Below are 12,467 nucleotides of genomic sequence, written 5' to 3'. Positions count from 1 at the left end.
TCCCATCTTCGAGTGCTGGCTCATCAGGTGTTCCATCTTCGAGCGCGACTGAGTATGGCACTTCATCCGTTCCTGGCTCCGTTAGTACATCGTCCTCATCTGGTTTGTCAACGGCTCAAGTTTCTCCAGGGACTTCGTTGTCATCATTAACTGTGATTTCAACGCATACTTCGCTCTTGGCTGAGTCTGTGGTGCCTTCGTCGGCTACCTCATTTGATACCACTGTTTTTACAGTTACAAGCAAGGATCTCACAACGACTGTTACATACGGGGTGACGACTGTGACATCTTTCCAACCGGGCCACCAAACCAGTACATTGACTCCTTCTAGACCAACCGGTCCCGAGGAAACATTGACTGTGACTATTGTTAAGCCAGTTGAGACTGTTACTGTAACCAGTTTCTGTTCTCCAGGTGAAGCCGAGACGACTGTCCCAGCAACCTATGAGACAGGTGCAACTATAGTGACGGAGACTGTGATTGTGACCGCAACCTTCCCTGCTGGTTCCTACGTTACAACTTTAACGGAAGAAACTGTCACCAAGACTATCACTGTTCCTTGCCAGACCGTTACTTCATATGTTGGTCCAACTGAGACGGCCCTCACTGTCTATCCAAGCGTCACCGATACTGAGACCACAGTGACGATTACTTTGGTCCAACCAGTCAAGACTTCGACTGTCACTAGCTATTGTGCTCCAGGCGAGCAAGAGTCCACAATCTCTGGCTCATACCAAACGGGTGCAACTGAAGTCATCGAGACTGTGGTTGTTACGTCAACAGTTGGTGCCACGTCTGCACTAGCCACTGGTGTCTTTGTTACCACAATCACCAGAGCTTCTGAGACCGAGGTGATCACTGTTCCTGTTCAGACGATAACATCGTTTGTTGGTCCAACCGAAAGTGCATCAACTGTTTTCCCCTCGGTCACAGACATCGAGTCCACAGTGACTGTTACCAAGGTTCAACCAGTTGAAACGGTCACAGTCACTAGCTTCTGCTCTTCAGGAGAGCCAGAATCAACCATTGCTGGCTCTTACACGAACGGAGCCTCCGAAATTGTTGCAACCGTTATTGTATCATCAACTGAGGGAGCACAAGGGGCTGTGACCACAACTCTGGCCATTATAACTACCTCGACCCAAACCCCATCGCCATCAACAACAGCTGCCGTTTCGCAGTTTGAAGGATCTGGATCTTCTCTGAAATCCTCGTCCTGGTTTCTGGCTTTGGCCGCTATTTTTGCTTTGGTTATTTGATTTCTTGATCTTCAAAAAAATTTGATTCACAAATTCTATTCGACATACCCTTCTCTTCTGCTTCCATTCTCATGACTTATTAACTTATTCAACTTTCTTCCAGTTTATTTCGATGAAACTCTTCTGCTTCATCATATTCAGTTTAGTGAGCATGCTCATCCTGCAATATAATTATGCTTTTTCAATGTTAATTCTTGCTTTGTAGTTTTTATCTAGTATATGATGATGTTTGGTCTACAGCGAGGGGCGTCTGCGGTTTACCTCAAGGAAATGCAGGAGGTATAGAAAACAGGTGAACAGCACAAAATTGAGCTTGCAGCAGGCATCCAGCACCCCGCATGCACAAGGGGAGTTGCGGCTAATAACTGAGTTTTGAACGATGCAGCTAGATTCTCTGAAGCTTTGAGACATGTATTTTCATTCTATGGGTTTTAGACATCCTGGAATGAAAAAACCCTAGACTCCTTTGGATTTGGAGGTGTTCTTTACAGAGAATATGGCATCGAAATTGGCGTTCTTTTGCTTTCTCATTGCGGGTATTTCAACTAGTTTGGGTGTTTGAAGGTTTCGTGGTCATGTAGCTTTTGGAACTTTCTGGGGTCCTCTTGCTCCGGCACTTGCCATCAGTACCTTCATCAATGGAATTAAATTGACACCAGTCAACGGTCAGGTGTTCCCAATTCTCCTATCCTCCATGAAATGTGTTTCTTTTGCAGTACATGCTAGCTGGATGTCTCTTCAGGTGCAACAACAAAAGCCGCTATTGAAGAGTAAGACTGATATTTCTTCAGTTTCCAGCAAATAACAATGACAACACCATATCACAAGAAATGCTCCACTCGAAGAATGTGTTTGCGATCTCAATGCAACTGAATGTCGACATAGTCTCCCGCGCTAATAGTATGAACGATATAAAGACAACCAAATGTAGATATAATCAATGAATACATAATGGTGGATTTGGAAATTCTGATCATTGGAAAACCGCTGCGACCTAAGCAACCCTCCGCAAATCACGCCAATTCCGAAAATGTACTCAACAAGTCTTACTAACCCAGTCATACTGTATTTATATTCAGAATAAAGCAATTATAAAATATGAAACGAAATCAGAGAACTTAATCGAGCTCCTCAGTCATGTCGATATCTCCTTCGGCATCAACTTTGGGCTCCTCAGTGCCATTCTCTCTGGCAACTCTGTCCGCGGCGAGTTTCTCAGCCAACTCTGCAGTCTTCTTGGCCTCTTGCTTGCTCATCAAAGAGTCCTTTCTTTCCTGCTCCTTGGCCAGGTATCTACCTCTAATGAGGTTTCCAATCGAGGCCAATTCTTCATATTTGGCGACGTACTTTCCCTTTGTGGAATCGTAACCGTCATCGTACAACCAGTCCTCAGTCTTGGCCAGCATAGCGGTGAGCTTTTCCTTTTCTTCTGGAGAAGCAAAATCCTTGTACTGGTCCTCAAGCTTACCTCTCAGCTCGTAGATGTACTCTTCAAGAGCATTCTTGCGGTCTTCGGTATCGGCAACGAGCTTGTCCTCCATAATCATAGCGGTTTCCTTCTCGACAAACTCGTTCAAGACTTTGCTGGAAAGAGCATAACCCTCGACAGAAATTTCCAAGTCATTCTTCTTAACAAGCTTTTTCACCTTTTGGTATTCAGGCTCATCACCCTCTTTGGCATCTGGGTTTTCAACGAGTTCCTCAACCTCCTTTTCTTCAACAACGTAGGCGGATTCAACAGTGAAAAATCCGGATGGGTCGTTTCTGATCTTGAGCTTACAGACAGCAGAGTCCTCACCGGCAGGGACTTCGACACCAGTGAACTTCCACTTGGCAATGAATGGGCTGGTACCTTCTGGAAGTTCTGTTGGGTTCGTGTATCTAGCTTCGACCTCGAAGTCCTTGGTACGGTACAAAGTGATCATCTTGGTAGCTGGATAAAGACCGCCTTTGGGGAAAACCTCAAGGTGATCAGTCTCTTCAGCATCCTTCTGCCAGTAGTAAGTGACAGAGTAAGGGTTGCAATCCTCAAACTTGAAGGGACGAACTCTCAAGGTTGGCGAGTGCATGGCGCAGATGAAAGCAGCACCCTTGGCGATCGCCTCGTCCTGGTTCAAGGTGGTGGACAAAGGCTTTCCGAAGACCTTGGAGAGTCTCTCCTTAAGGGATGGAACACGAGTACAACCACCAATGATCTCGACGGTATCAATCTCCTCGGCGGTGAGACCAGCAGCGGCCAAAGCCTGTTCGACAGGGACGTGAACGCGTTGCAAGAGTGGCTCAACCAGCTCTTCCAATTCCTCTCTGGACATGGAAGAGGAAACATCAACATCATTCATGACAGACTCAACGTTGAAAGGAGCACTGGTGTTAGCAGAAAGCACCTTCTTGAGCTTCTCGGCGGCAGCAGAGATTCTAGAGTAGGCCTTGAGGTTTTCTCTAATGTCAATCTTGTACTTGGACTTGAACTCGTCGGCAAAATGCTCAGTAATTGCACGGTCAAAGTCTCTGCCACCAAAGTGCTTGTCGCTAGCGGATCCAAGCACTTTGAGCTCACCCTTCTTGATGGACACGATGGACACCGTGTAGGTGGAATGACCAATATCCACGAACGCCACCTTTTTGGGCTCTTCAACTGGCAAATCGGTCTTGAAGACGCCATAACCAACAGCAGCAGCAGTCACCTCGTTGACAATTCTGACGGGGTTCAAACCTGCAATTCTACAGGCATCGGCAGCAGCACGTCTCTGCTGTTCCGTGTACCACACTGGAACGGCAAGACATATGTCGGTAATTTTACCCTTGGTCTCCTTAGCAGTGGTCTCCTTGATCTTACTGAGGTACATTGCCACAAGTTGAGTGGAGGTGAATTCGTCTTGTTTGCCCAAGAAACGCACTTGGGAAGCCACCTGGCCATCTTTCACAACTAAAGGAGAAGTGAAGTAACGCTTCTCAACATCGTAGTCCGGCGAGGCTGGGTCCAAGGCAAGAATTCTCTTCAGGTTCTCGACCGTGTTCTTGAGGTTCGAATTCTGTTGGTTCTTTCCGGTTTCACCGATGGATCTGTTCTTGACACCGAACCCAACGATGGAAGGCGTAGAACGATTGGACACCTCGTTGACGACGATGTCAATACCTCTGTTGCGGGCAACTGCGATGACGGAGTTGTTATTACCTAAGTCGACACCAAGTGGGATACTCATTTCTATGTTGTCTATATCAAGTGAGGAGTTGGTGAATAAGAGGATTGATCCTGTTTAATGTCGGAGAAAAGTTGAAAAGTTCTTCAATGGGTTTGGTGCTAGGTACACGACATTTCTGGAAGGTTCTGGATATCCCTGTTTGAATGGGATAAGTTCCATTTATAGAGGGTAGTAACAATTAGGATGAGGGTAAAGATTTCTTTTTCATATGTTACCATTCTATATCCATTTTCCTCTATGCAGTGTCTCCTTACTCAGCCATAGTAACTAACGTCCCCCATCCAGGGCTACCCAGTAGCTCATAGAAAGCCTCTTCTGTCCCCTCATCGGGCCTGGTGGCTGTAATCAGCAGCTCCTCCTCGGCCCTGCTAAGAACACCGAGAGAGAGCAGATACGAAATCAAATGGAAGTCTTGGAGTCTCAGCTTGGACGTATTCAAATCGCCTCCATCCACGTCAATGAGCTCCAGAGCCTGTCGTAGTCCTTGAGGAGTACCCAGAAAGCCTCTATTTTCTATCGTGAACTGTTTTTCTGAACGGAATCTTGCCGAAGAAGAGTCCTGGGGGAACCCATGTGTGAGTGACACAATGAGATATTCATCTGGGAACCATGGCGATGCACTCTTCTTAACGGGAATTCCATATTCGTTCACCATCTTGTAGAAGATCTCCGGCACGTATCTATCATCTGTCTGTTCGTTGATGAAACATGCGTTTGGATGAGTAGAAGCACTTATCAGGTCTGCTGAGACGAGAGCCTCTCCAGCTTGCGAAATTTGGTACGATGCAATATCAATCTCGCCCTTGGAGTTTCCAGAAACCACACACGTGACGAATTTCGATGAAAACTTGCCCGAACGGGACCATTTGGTCACATTGGGGTTCTTGAGCTGCCATTTGGCCGCAAATATCACCTCCAAAGACGAGAGGAAAAAGGAGTCTTTATGTCTCTTGCACACCACAGAACCATCTCCAGCACCGGTATCGGTCAAATCGCTGAAGATTGTTCCGACTGGCACCAAGCCTAGTCGTTTAGCCACATCCAAGACTTGTTCTTCGTTATCCCATTGCTGAAGTGTGATTCCGTCTTCGTCGTCAATTTGAGGAATCTCATAGATTGCCTCAACTTTGGCCTTGAGTCCAAGAGGAACCTTATCATAAACATCGTAGGTTCCTAGAAGAACCCCAAACCGCTGGGTACCCGACAATCTCCAGCTGTTGATAAAATTGTTTATGGTTTCGCTGTTTGTGAACTCCACGTGGTCAACCATACGGAATCTTTGCTGCTGAAGCGTGATCGCCGAAGGCTGGCATTTTGAGCAAATGCCCTTGGGCCATGGGGAATGTCCCGTGGGACAATGCTTGTCAATCTTGAAAGTCTCTTCTTCCAAAGGAGCAATGAAGCTGGAATCGTTCTTATTCACATTGGCATTCATCTCTTTAACGTAGGCATGATATGATATATGCTTGATGTTGTTCTCCTCCTGATATGCCTTGTCCCAAGGTGGTAACGGCGAGCAGTATTCGCACATTCCTTTCTCGGTGTGTCTACAAAACGTGCTTCTTCCCCTTTTGATAAGCCCTTGTTGCTTGTCCAATAAGTCATCCACCGGTAATTGAGTAGTAGATTTCGTTGTGGCAACCCCATTGAGAGCAACAGAGGCAGAATCCCGAGCAGTCTCATCTGATCTCTTGTTGGAGTAACTCAGAAACAACAAGTCACCGTTTTTGAGACTTAATTGCGAAACCGTCTGCCCGACGAATGTCAAAGCACTTTTGCCCTTGTCACTGGGCTTGTCCGAGATAGACAGGGATGACGCATCCATGTCCGGAATTTTGCTGCTCAACTGTTGGAGAACCTCTGCAAAATCCTGGGAGGCGGCGGTCTCCACTCGGAACATTCCGTCTTTGGATCTGAATCTGAGAAGCTGAAAAGGGGTCAGTTATAAGGCGGAATGGAAGCTTAGGATACAAATTGGAACTCACCATGATATTCTATTTCCACAAAGCAGAACAATTGTGTCTCTGGGTAAACAGAGGAGAAGGGTACAACATACTCTTTGCCATCACATCAATATGTATGTAAGATCTAAATTCTTTGGCGCACGACTTTCATAATCCGCCGCAGGCCTGTTTAGACGGTGCGGCAGGTTGTACAGCAACGGAATTGAGCAACGCAGAACAAATCACCAAACTTTCAAAAAAACAAAATTAGCTGATCATATTAAAAATGCACGACAAGGTTTGCCCAACTTTGCATTTCGAATTCTAGTCATTTTTCACTGGCTTATTCCTGCCTTGAAGGCCTTTTCGGCCTTGTAGTACAAATTATCACAGCCACGACCCAAATTTGCACTCCCTACAGACGTTCCTCTCGAAGACACCCAGAACGAGACTCTTTTGAAACTTTCACAGAGTGTCTCGTTTCCGTTATTGTTGATTTGTGCCTAATATTTTCAACTCGAGACCATCTCAGGAGGTCACGATGTTTGCGCGCATACGGCATATACCTCTTGGAAGCTTTGCATCAAGATGTCAGTCCACAAAACGTGACCCGTATGAATTCTACAGATTGGCCGCGGAAGTAAAGCGCCACGCCAAATCGGACGCCGAAGCCATAGAAACACAATCACTCACTTTTGATACGAGGAGCAAGAAGGACGCCGACAACGTTGATTTAGAGACGATTTTCGGCAGCGCCACATCCAAGAACAAGAGTCTCAAATCGTCACGTCGCGACGTGAGTTACAGGGGGATTATCAAAAATATCGCAGGCGTCAAGGTGCCGAAACGGCCCATCGAGCCTGACAACTGCTGCATGAGTGGTTGTATCAACTGTGTGTGGGAGTTGTATGGAGAAGATGTGCAGGATTGGAAGGCCATCACCAAGTCGGCGGTAGAGGCTCTTCAGAAACAAGGCGACAACGTGAAGGAGAAATGGCCCGTAGACTTTGACCCCCCACCGGCATACTTGGATTCCAAGTATATTCCTGAAGAGCTTGCCTCTTTTAAAGCCACACCTCACCAGCCTCAAGAAATGCCATTAGGATTGAGTGCCTTTGTGTCACTAGAAAATAAGTTGAAGAAGAAACATGCACATGATCGGCCGATTGAGAATGCGAGAGAGACAAGAGAGGCAAACCAGCCGGTTACATAAATTCAGTCATAGAAGGTTCAAAGCCACGCACATATCGTCCAGCCATTTTACACCCACCAACATGAACACCGTTTACACTCTGATCACAAAACGCATATTTGTATTAATGTTCTGCTAAACTTCAAACTATTCGACATCAACCCCGTTCTTCTTCGAGAACGTTTTGGCCTCTTTGATTTCCTGGTTGGGGGTTAGTAACTGTAAATAATTTCTGATAATGAAAATCCATTCATTTCAATTTCAAAGTCTCACATACCTCTAACAGCTCTTTGTATTTATCCTCCTTATCAATAAACGTGAAGACACCCCATCCAAGAGTACCCAGAGCATAGGCTCCAAAGGCCACCAAGGCCCAGAATGGGAGCACCGGCAACACCTCGTCGTGGAAGGTCTTGGGGGTAGGTATCACACCAACAAACAGACTGCTGTAGATTGCAGTCACAGTGAAGATTGCCAGTAAAGTCTCTGTGAATCTTGTCATGGTTGTGAGTAGTTGTAGTAAAATGAAACGAGAAGGACAGAGTGTGAACCTACTTGACGTGTCTTGTCTTGAGACCAAGAGGTAGTGTAGAGCTCAACAATTATTGGATTTGAACACCGGGAAATTTAAAGCAGGTGAGTGAACACTCTAAAGACAGGTAAATTTTCATAATTCGAATAAAAAGGCCCGTTCTGGTAAGGAAACAAGTGATGCGAACTTTTGGCAAAAAAATAGGTAAATCTCTTTGTAAAGCGTGTCATCCTTATGCAGGGGCCATGCTGATCTTCTCTGTATTGTTTCAAATTGACCAAATGTCCCGAAGGACCTCGTTATTGATATTTTTCTAGCTATATAGTTATGGATCTGCGAGCGCACGACAGTTTCAGAGTAATGAGGAATATGATTTAAAAGAACATCAACAAAAGTTTTGGTTTGGTTTCTAGATCCTCTCAGAGTACAGATTACCTGAATACTCTGGAATCAGGTTTATTAAAGAAAGGGAATGAGCCGGGAGAAGTGTCATCTTCTTTTCTATAGACAAGTTGCACCATGCCAGTGATTTATCAGTCGTGAAGAAAACATAAGAATCATTACAAACGTTTCAAAGGATCGAAAAAAATAGTTCTTACGTACCCGACAAGAACATCTTCACTCCAGCTCTGTATAGAAGCCCTTATAGCCGACATCAAGATCAAACAATAACTGCTTGCAGTCATCATCGGTTAGCTGGTCATTGATCCCCAGATTATTCAGCTTTATCAACCAATTGATGAGCTTGGAACGGCCATCGAATTCTTTCCCATTCAGGACTTTATTGATGGAGGTAACTAGGTCTGAAAGAAGGGGATGCAGTTGGTCCTTAGTACGATAGTTCAACTTCACAGCATCCATGGTGGTTATGAAGTTGCCAGTTGCCTCAGCCACCGCACGTGCCGATCTATTTCCTCCATTCAAATCAGAAATTCCAACCTGACTTTGTGAACCGGATTGGGCATTAAGATTCCTGGTAGATATGGAATGCTCCACTGTAGCAGGAACTCCAATGTTGATTCGACTTTTGGCCAGAGGACAGTCGATCTTGTATTCCTGGCAAAACTTTTCAAGTGAACCAAACTCCCTGCTCACATCTTCATCTTTGAGAAGAACCATATACTGGTTTAGCAATCGCGTAACGGTTCTGGTGTATTCGTCATTACCATCAACCCCGTGTTCGAAATGAAGCGAATCCTTGATGAAAGCTTTTTCCAAACAGTTCAGAACAATTATGATGGAATATATCTCGCCCAGCGATTCATATAAGTTTCTCTCCTTGTTCGATGTGTATAGCTGTATCTCAGAGTTCAAAGGCAGCCTGGAGGAGTTGATCAGGTTGATGGATATGTTCCTTGACAACGTTGGCGTAGGAGCATATGGCGGCAAAGCTTGGGGATCCATTGAAACTGATCACAATCAACACAGTCACGGGTTTATTTTGACGATAATTAGCGTATTTGTGGTGTTGCCTGAGGTTGATGATGTGCACAACTAACTGACTGTCCTGGATATGCCGTTCAACTGCAAGCCCATCTCTCTCTCGCCACATGAGCCGCACGACCTTTTTTCAACGCTATTGGTCCAATGACTGTTTTAATGGTAAATTGAACAACTAGTCTGAGGAACTGATTCTTTCTACTTCAAGATTATCAGCAACTGCCTAAAATTTGGCAAAAAAAATTATAGCGGCGAGTAGTTTCGATCTACCGACATCAGGGTTATGAGCCCTGCGCGCTTCCACTGCGCCACGCCGCTGAATCAAGGTCCATTTTGTGTGTGAGGTGACTATATTGCTCTACATGCTCGCTCACCCGAGTGCCGCGTACCGCGTATCTCGCAACGATCGGCTTTACAGGTGCTAGAAAAAAACAGTATCAACAGGAAGCGGCATAAATGCGCGGGTTTCAACAAAAATAACCAATGAGCTACGATAACAGGTCCCAATCATAAACTATTTTCTTCATTAATCAGATCTCTTGCTCGTGAATGCTTTCGCCGAATTTAACCATGAGCAGAATGTGCCCTTTGATGAACTCCTCACCGACCTTCAAATCTCTCTGAACAGTTTCACAAAGCCTGATACAGTCATCTATACTCGTCTTTGCGTTGGAAAGAGCGGAAGAACTAAGCCAATCATTGCTGTTGAATCCTTGCCTTATCGTGTTGATCAAGATCAGGGCAGAGTACACAGTCATGAACTTCACCATATCTGCCGACTTCAAAAACTCGCCATAGTTGGAATTACAAGCAATGGTAAGCATAGCTATGGATTCCTCCAGTATCTCGTTCAACAAAGCACCCAGTGTAGCCGCTCCAAAGACAGGGTCAGCGTGTGCCAAAGGAGACTCTATATCCTGTGACCGCGATCTATGTATCATGAAATCTTCGCTCTTTGAGAACTTGACCATAAACTCTCTTCTTAGTAGCATAAGTCGCGCAAAACGATAAGTCAGCTCGATGAATTGGCCCAGAGGTTGCTGTTCGCAGAGATATTCCCAATCGTTCCAGGTTGAATCCAGTTCTGCCATTGAATCTTCCAGTGATTCATGAAACTGGAGACAATTGTATAGGGTTAGTAGGATCGATAATTTAGCCACCACCCTGGCATCAAAGTTTCTTGCCAGCGTTAAATCTAGGATTTCACGGCATTGATCCAGACGAAGCTCATCTATAAGGCACGGTCTTCCAGAAAGGATGCAATGAGATAGATGTATCAGAGCCAAATGGTTCCAAAGTCTGAAGTGGTTCATTCTTTCAGGATGTGACTTGAACTTTTCTGACAAAAAGTTGAGGTTCATTTCTCTGGTAATGTAGTGAAGCAAAGCATATCCAGAGAGGAACCAACCATCAAAATATATAGAGCCCTTAGAACATGAAAGCGAGTACGCAGAGAGCAAAACCATAGATTGCAAGAACTGCTTTGATTGTGGAAGATTTTGCAGACTCAGCGAAAGAATTTGGGAAATAACACCCAATATCTGCATATCCAAGCCTATCCTTTTGACAACACCGTCATAATGCCTCAGTCCAAGCAGACAGCACACGGCAAGCAACAATGAGGAATCTTTCCGAATAGATTCGAGCAATTGCTTTGGTTTCACATCCTGCGGAAACGAAGTCCATTTACCATACATCTCATTGCAAACTGTAACCAAATCCTTGGCCAATTTGAGGGAAACAATACCCATATTCACCAAGTCATATTGAAAGGATAGCCTTTCCCTTTCAAAATCGGGCCGGATGTCATAAACCAATTCTCGGCTGAATGGCAAGCTGTAAAAAGAAGACACTTCTCTGACGTCTCTGAAAGGAGTCGTATTGAAAAAAGTGGTGTCCAGGTCGATTGCTTGCGGCTTCTTGTTCCCCATTGCCATTCCGTCCGGGACTATAGCCGGAGCAGCAGATATAGCGTTGATTGGTGGTTGGGCTGGAAATGTTGCCGCATTCATACTTTGGCCTAACAAGTGGGCCATTCCACGGTGTAGATCATCTACCTTTCTTGTCAACGTAACCAGCATTTCATCGTCACGCTCCGGAGAGGCAGCAATACCCAGATCCACAGAATCTAATACTCCAATCTGTAGACTTGCGAGAGAACACGATAATTTCATCCTGTCGCATCGCACACAGCTCCGCTTAGATGGAAGATGCACGCATTTGGCCTTTGCCTTCCGACACTGAACACACGCCACTGATGCGCGTATCAGGGCATGCTTCCTCTTTTTTTGTGAGGGTCCCTCGCTGTAACTATTGGTGATATCCATGTGAAGCGGGTGGACTGCGTCGGGGCGGTGGAAGAACCCGTGTTCGAGCTCTATGGGGTAGATGAAGCAATGCACAAAGTAGTGCATCCTGCATGATGTAGCCGCACTCCCAATTTGGCTTAGGACGAGGTGACTAAACATGGAGTCAAATCATCAACTCACGGTATAAATATCGACATACATATAGCGTCTGTAATAATTCTGTGCTGATCTGTACGTATGTGGTGTTTATTTATTGACACTAGAGTGCTCACATAGTGTGTATGGGTAGGTGCATGCGTGTATGCGTGTGCATACATGGAGTGCGCACGGAAAGTCTTTGAAGTGTATATATAAATCATATGTAAAACTTTACATATCTGATGAGAACCTTGTATGAAATAGGTAGAGAATCAGCCAATTTATCTGAAATCATACCAAAGTTCCACTGCTGCCATATACTCAGTTGGGGAGCAAATGTATACAGAGTAGTTATCAATTCTATTCCGCATAAGCTTTATAATATTATATCAAAATCTAACTCATTCTATCTAGAGTTTACAAACCTTCTATCATTCAGAAAAACAATCTT

At 45.1% G+C, this 12,467-nt stretch overlaps 7 protein-coding genes across 7 annotated transcripts; 2 read left to right on the top strand and 5 right to left on the bottom strand.

Annotated features, from left to right (window-relative positions):
- Positions 1–54: 54 nt before the first annotated feature.
- KUCA_T00005779001 (uncharacterized protein) lies at positions 55–1,259 on the top strand (the record flags this gene model as incomplete). Its single annotated transcript, XM_022602396.1, has 2 exons — positions 55–80; positions 242–1,259. The coding sequence occupies 2 exons, from the start codon at positions 55–57 to the stop codon at positions 1,257–1,259; spliced, it is 1,044 nt and encodes a 347-aa protein (XP_022461769.1).
- A 1,118-nt stretch (positions 1,260–2,377) lies between these two features.
- On the bottom strand, positions 2,378–4,462 carry KUCA_T00005778001 (uncharacterized protein; the record flags this gene model as incomplete). The annotated part of the gene is made up of 1 exon (XM_022602385.1): positions 2,378–4,462. One exon carries the CDS (start codon positions 4,460–4,462, stop codon positions 2,378–2,380), a length of 2,085 nt encoding a protein of 694 aa, XP_022461768.1.
- Positions 4,463–4,712: 250 nt separating this feature from the next.
- KUCA_T00005777001 (uncharacterized protein) lies at positions 4,713–6,362 on the bottom strand (the record flags this gene model as incomplete). The annotated part of the gene is made up of 1 exon (XM_022602374.1): positions 4,713–6,362. One exon carries the CDS (start codon positions 6,360–6,362, stop codon positions 4,713–4,715), a length of 1,650 nt encoding a protein of 549 aa, XP_022461767.1.
- A 584-nt stretch (positions 6,363–6,946) lies between these two features.
- KUCA_T00005776001 (uncharacterized protein) lies at positions 6,947–7,618 on the top strand (the record flags this gene model as incomplete). Its single annotated transcript, XM_022602363.1, has 1 exon — positions 6,947–7,618. One exon carries the CDS (start codon positions 6,947–6,949, stop codon positions 7,616–7,618), a length of 672 nt encoding a protein of 223 aa, XP_022461766.1.
- Positions 7,619–7,744: 126 nt separating this feature from the next.
- Positions 7,745–8,099, bottom strand: KUCA_T00005775001 (uncharacterized protein; the record flags this gene model as incomplete). Its single annotated transcript, XM_022602352.1, has 2 exons — positions 7,745–7,798; positions 7,875–8,099. The coding sequence occupies 2 exons, from the start codon at positions 8,097–8,099 to the stop codon at positions 7,745–7,747; spliced, it is 279 nt and encodes a 92-aa protein (XP_022461765.1).
- A 648-nt stretch (positions 8,100–8,747) lies between these two features.
- KUCA_T00005774001 (uncharacterized protein) lies at positions 8,748–9,533 on the bottom strand (the record flags this gene model as incomplete). Its single annotated transcript, XM_022602340.1, has 1 exon — positions 8,748–9,533. The coding sequence occupies one exon, from the start codon at positions 9,531–9,533 to the stop codon at positions 8,748–8,750; it is 786 nt and encodes a 261-aa protein (XP_022461764.1).
- Positions 9,534–10,099: 566 nt separating this feature from the next.
- On the bottom strand, positions 10,100–11,896 carry KUCA_T00005773001 (uncharacterized protein; the record flags this gene model as incomplete). Its single annotated transcript, XM_022602329.1, has 1 exon — positions 10,100–11,896. The coding sequence occupies one exon, from the start codon at positions 11,894–11,896 to the stop codon at positions 10,100–10,102; it is 1,797 nt and encodes a 598-aa protein (XP_022461763.1).
- Between the last annotated feature and the right edge of the window lie 571 nt (positions 11,897–12,467).

This window comes from Kuraishia capsulata, genomic scaffold (assembly GCF_000576695.1).
Source record: "Kuraishia capsulata CBS 1993 genomic scaffold, Kuraishia_capsulata_scaffold_7, whole genome shotgun sequence".
Classification (NCBI taxonomy): domain Eukaryota; kingdom Fungi; phylum Ascomycota; class Pichiomycetes; order Pichiales; family Pichiaceae; genus Kuraishia; species Kuraishia capsulata.
Note: the sequence above shows the minus strand (reverse complement) of the source record. Positions and strands in the feature narration are given on the sequence as shown.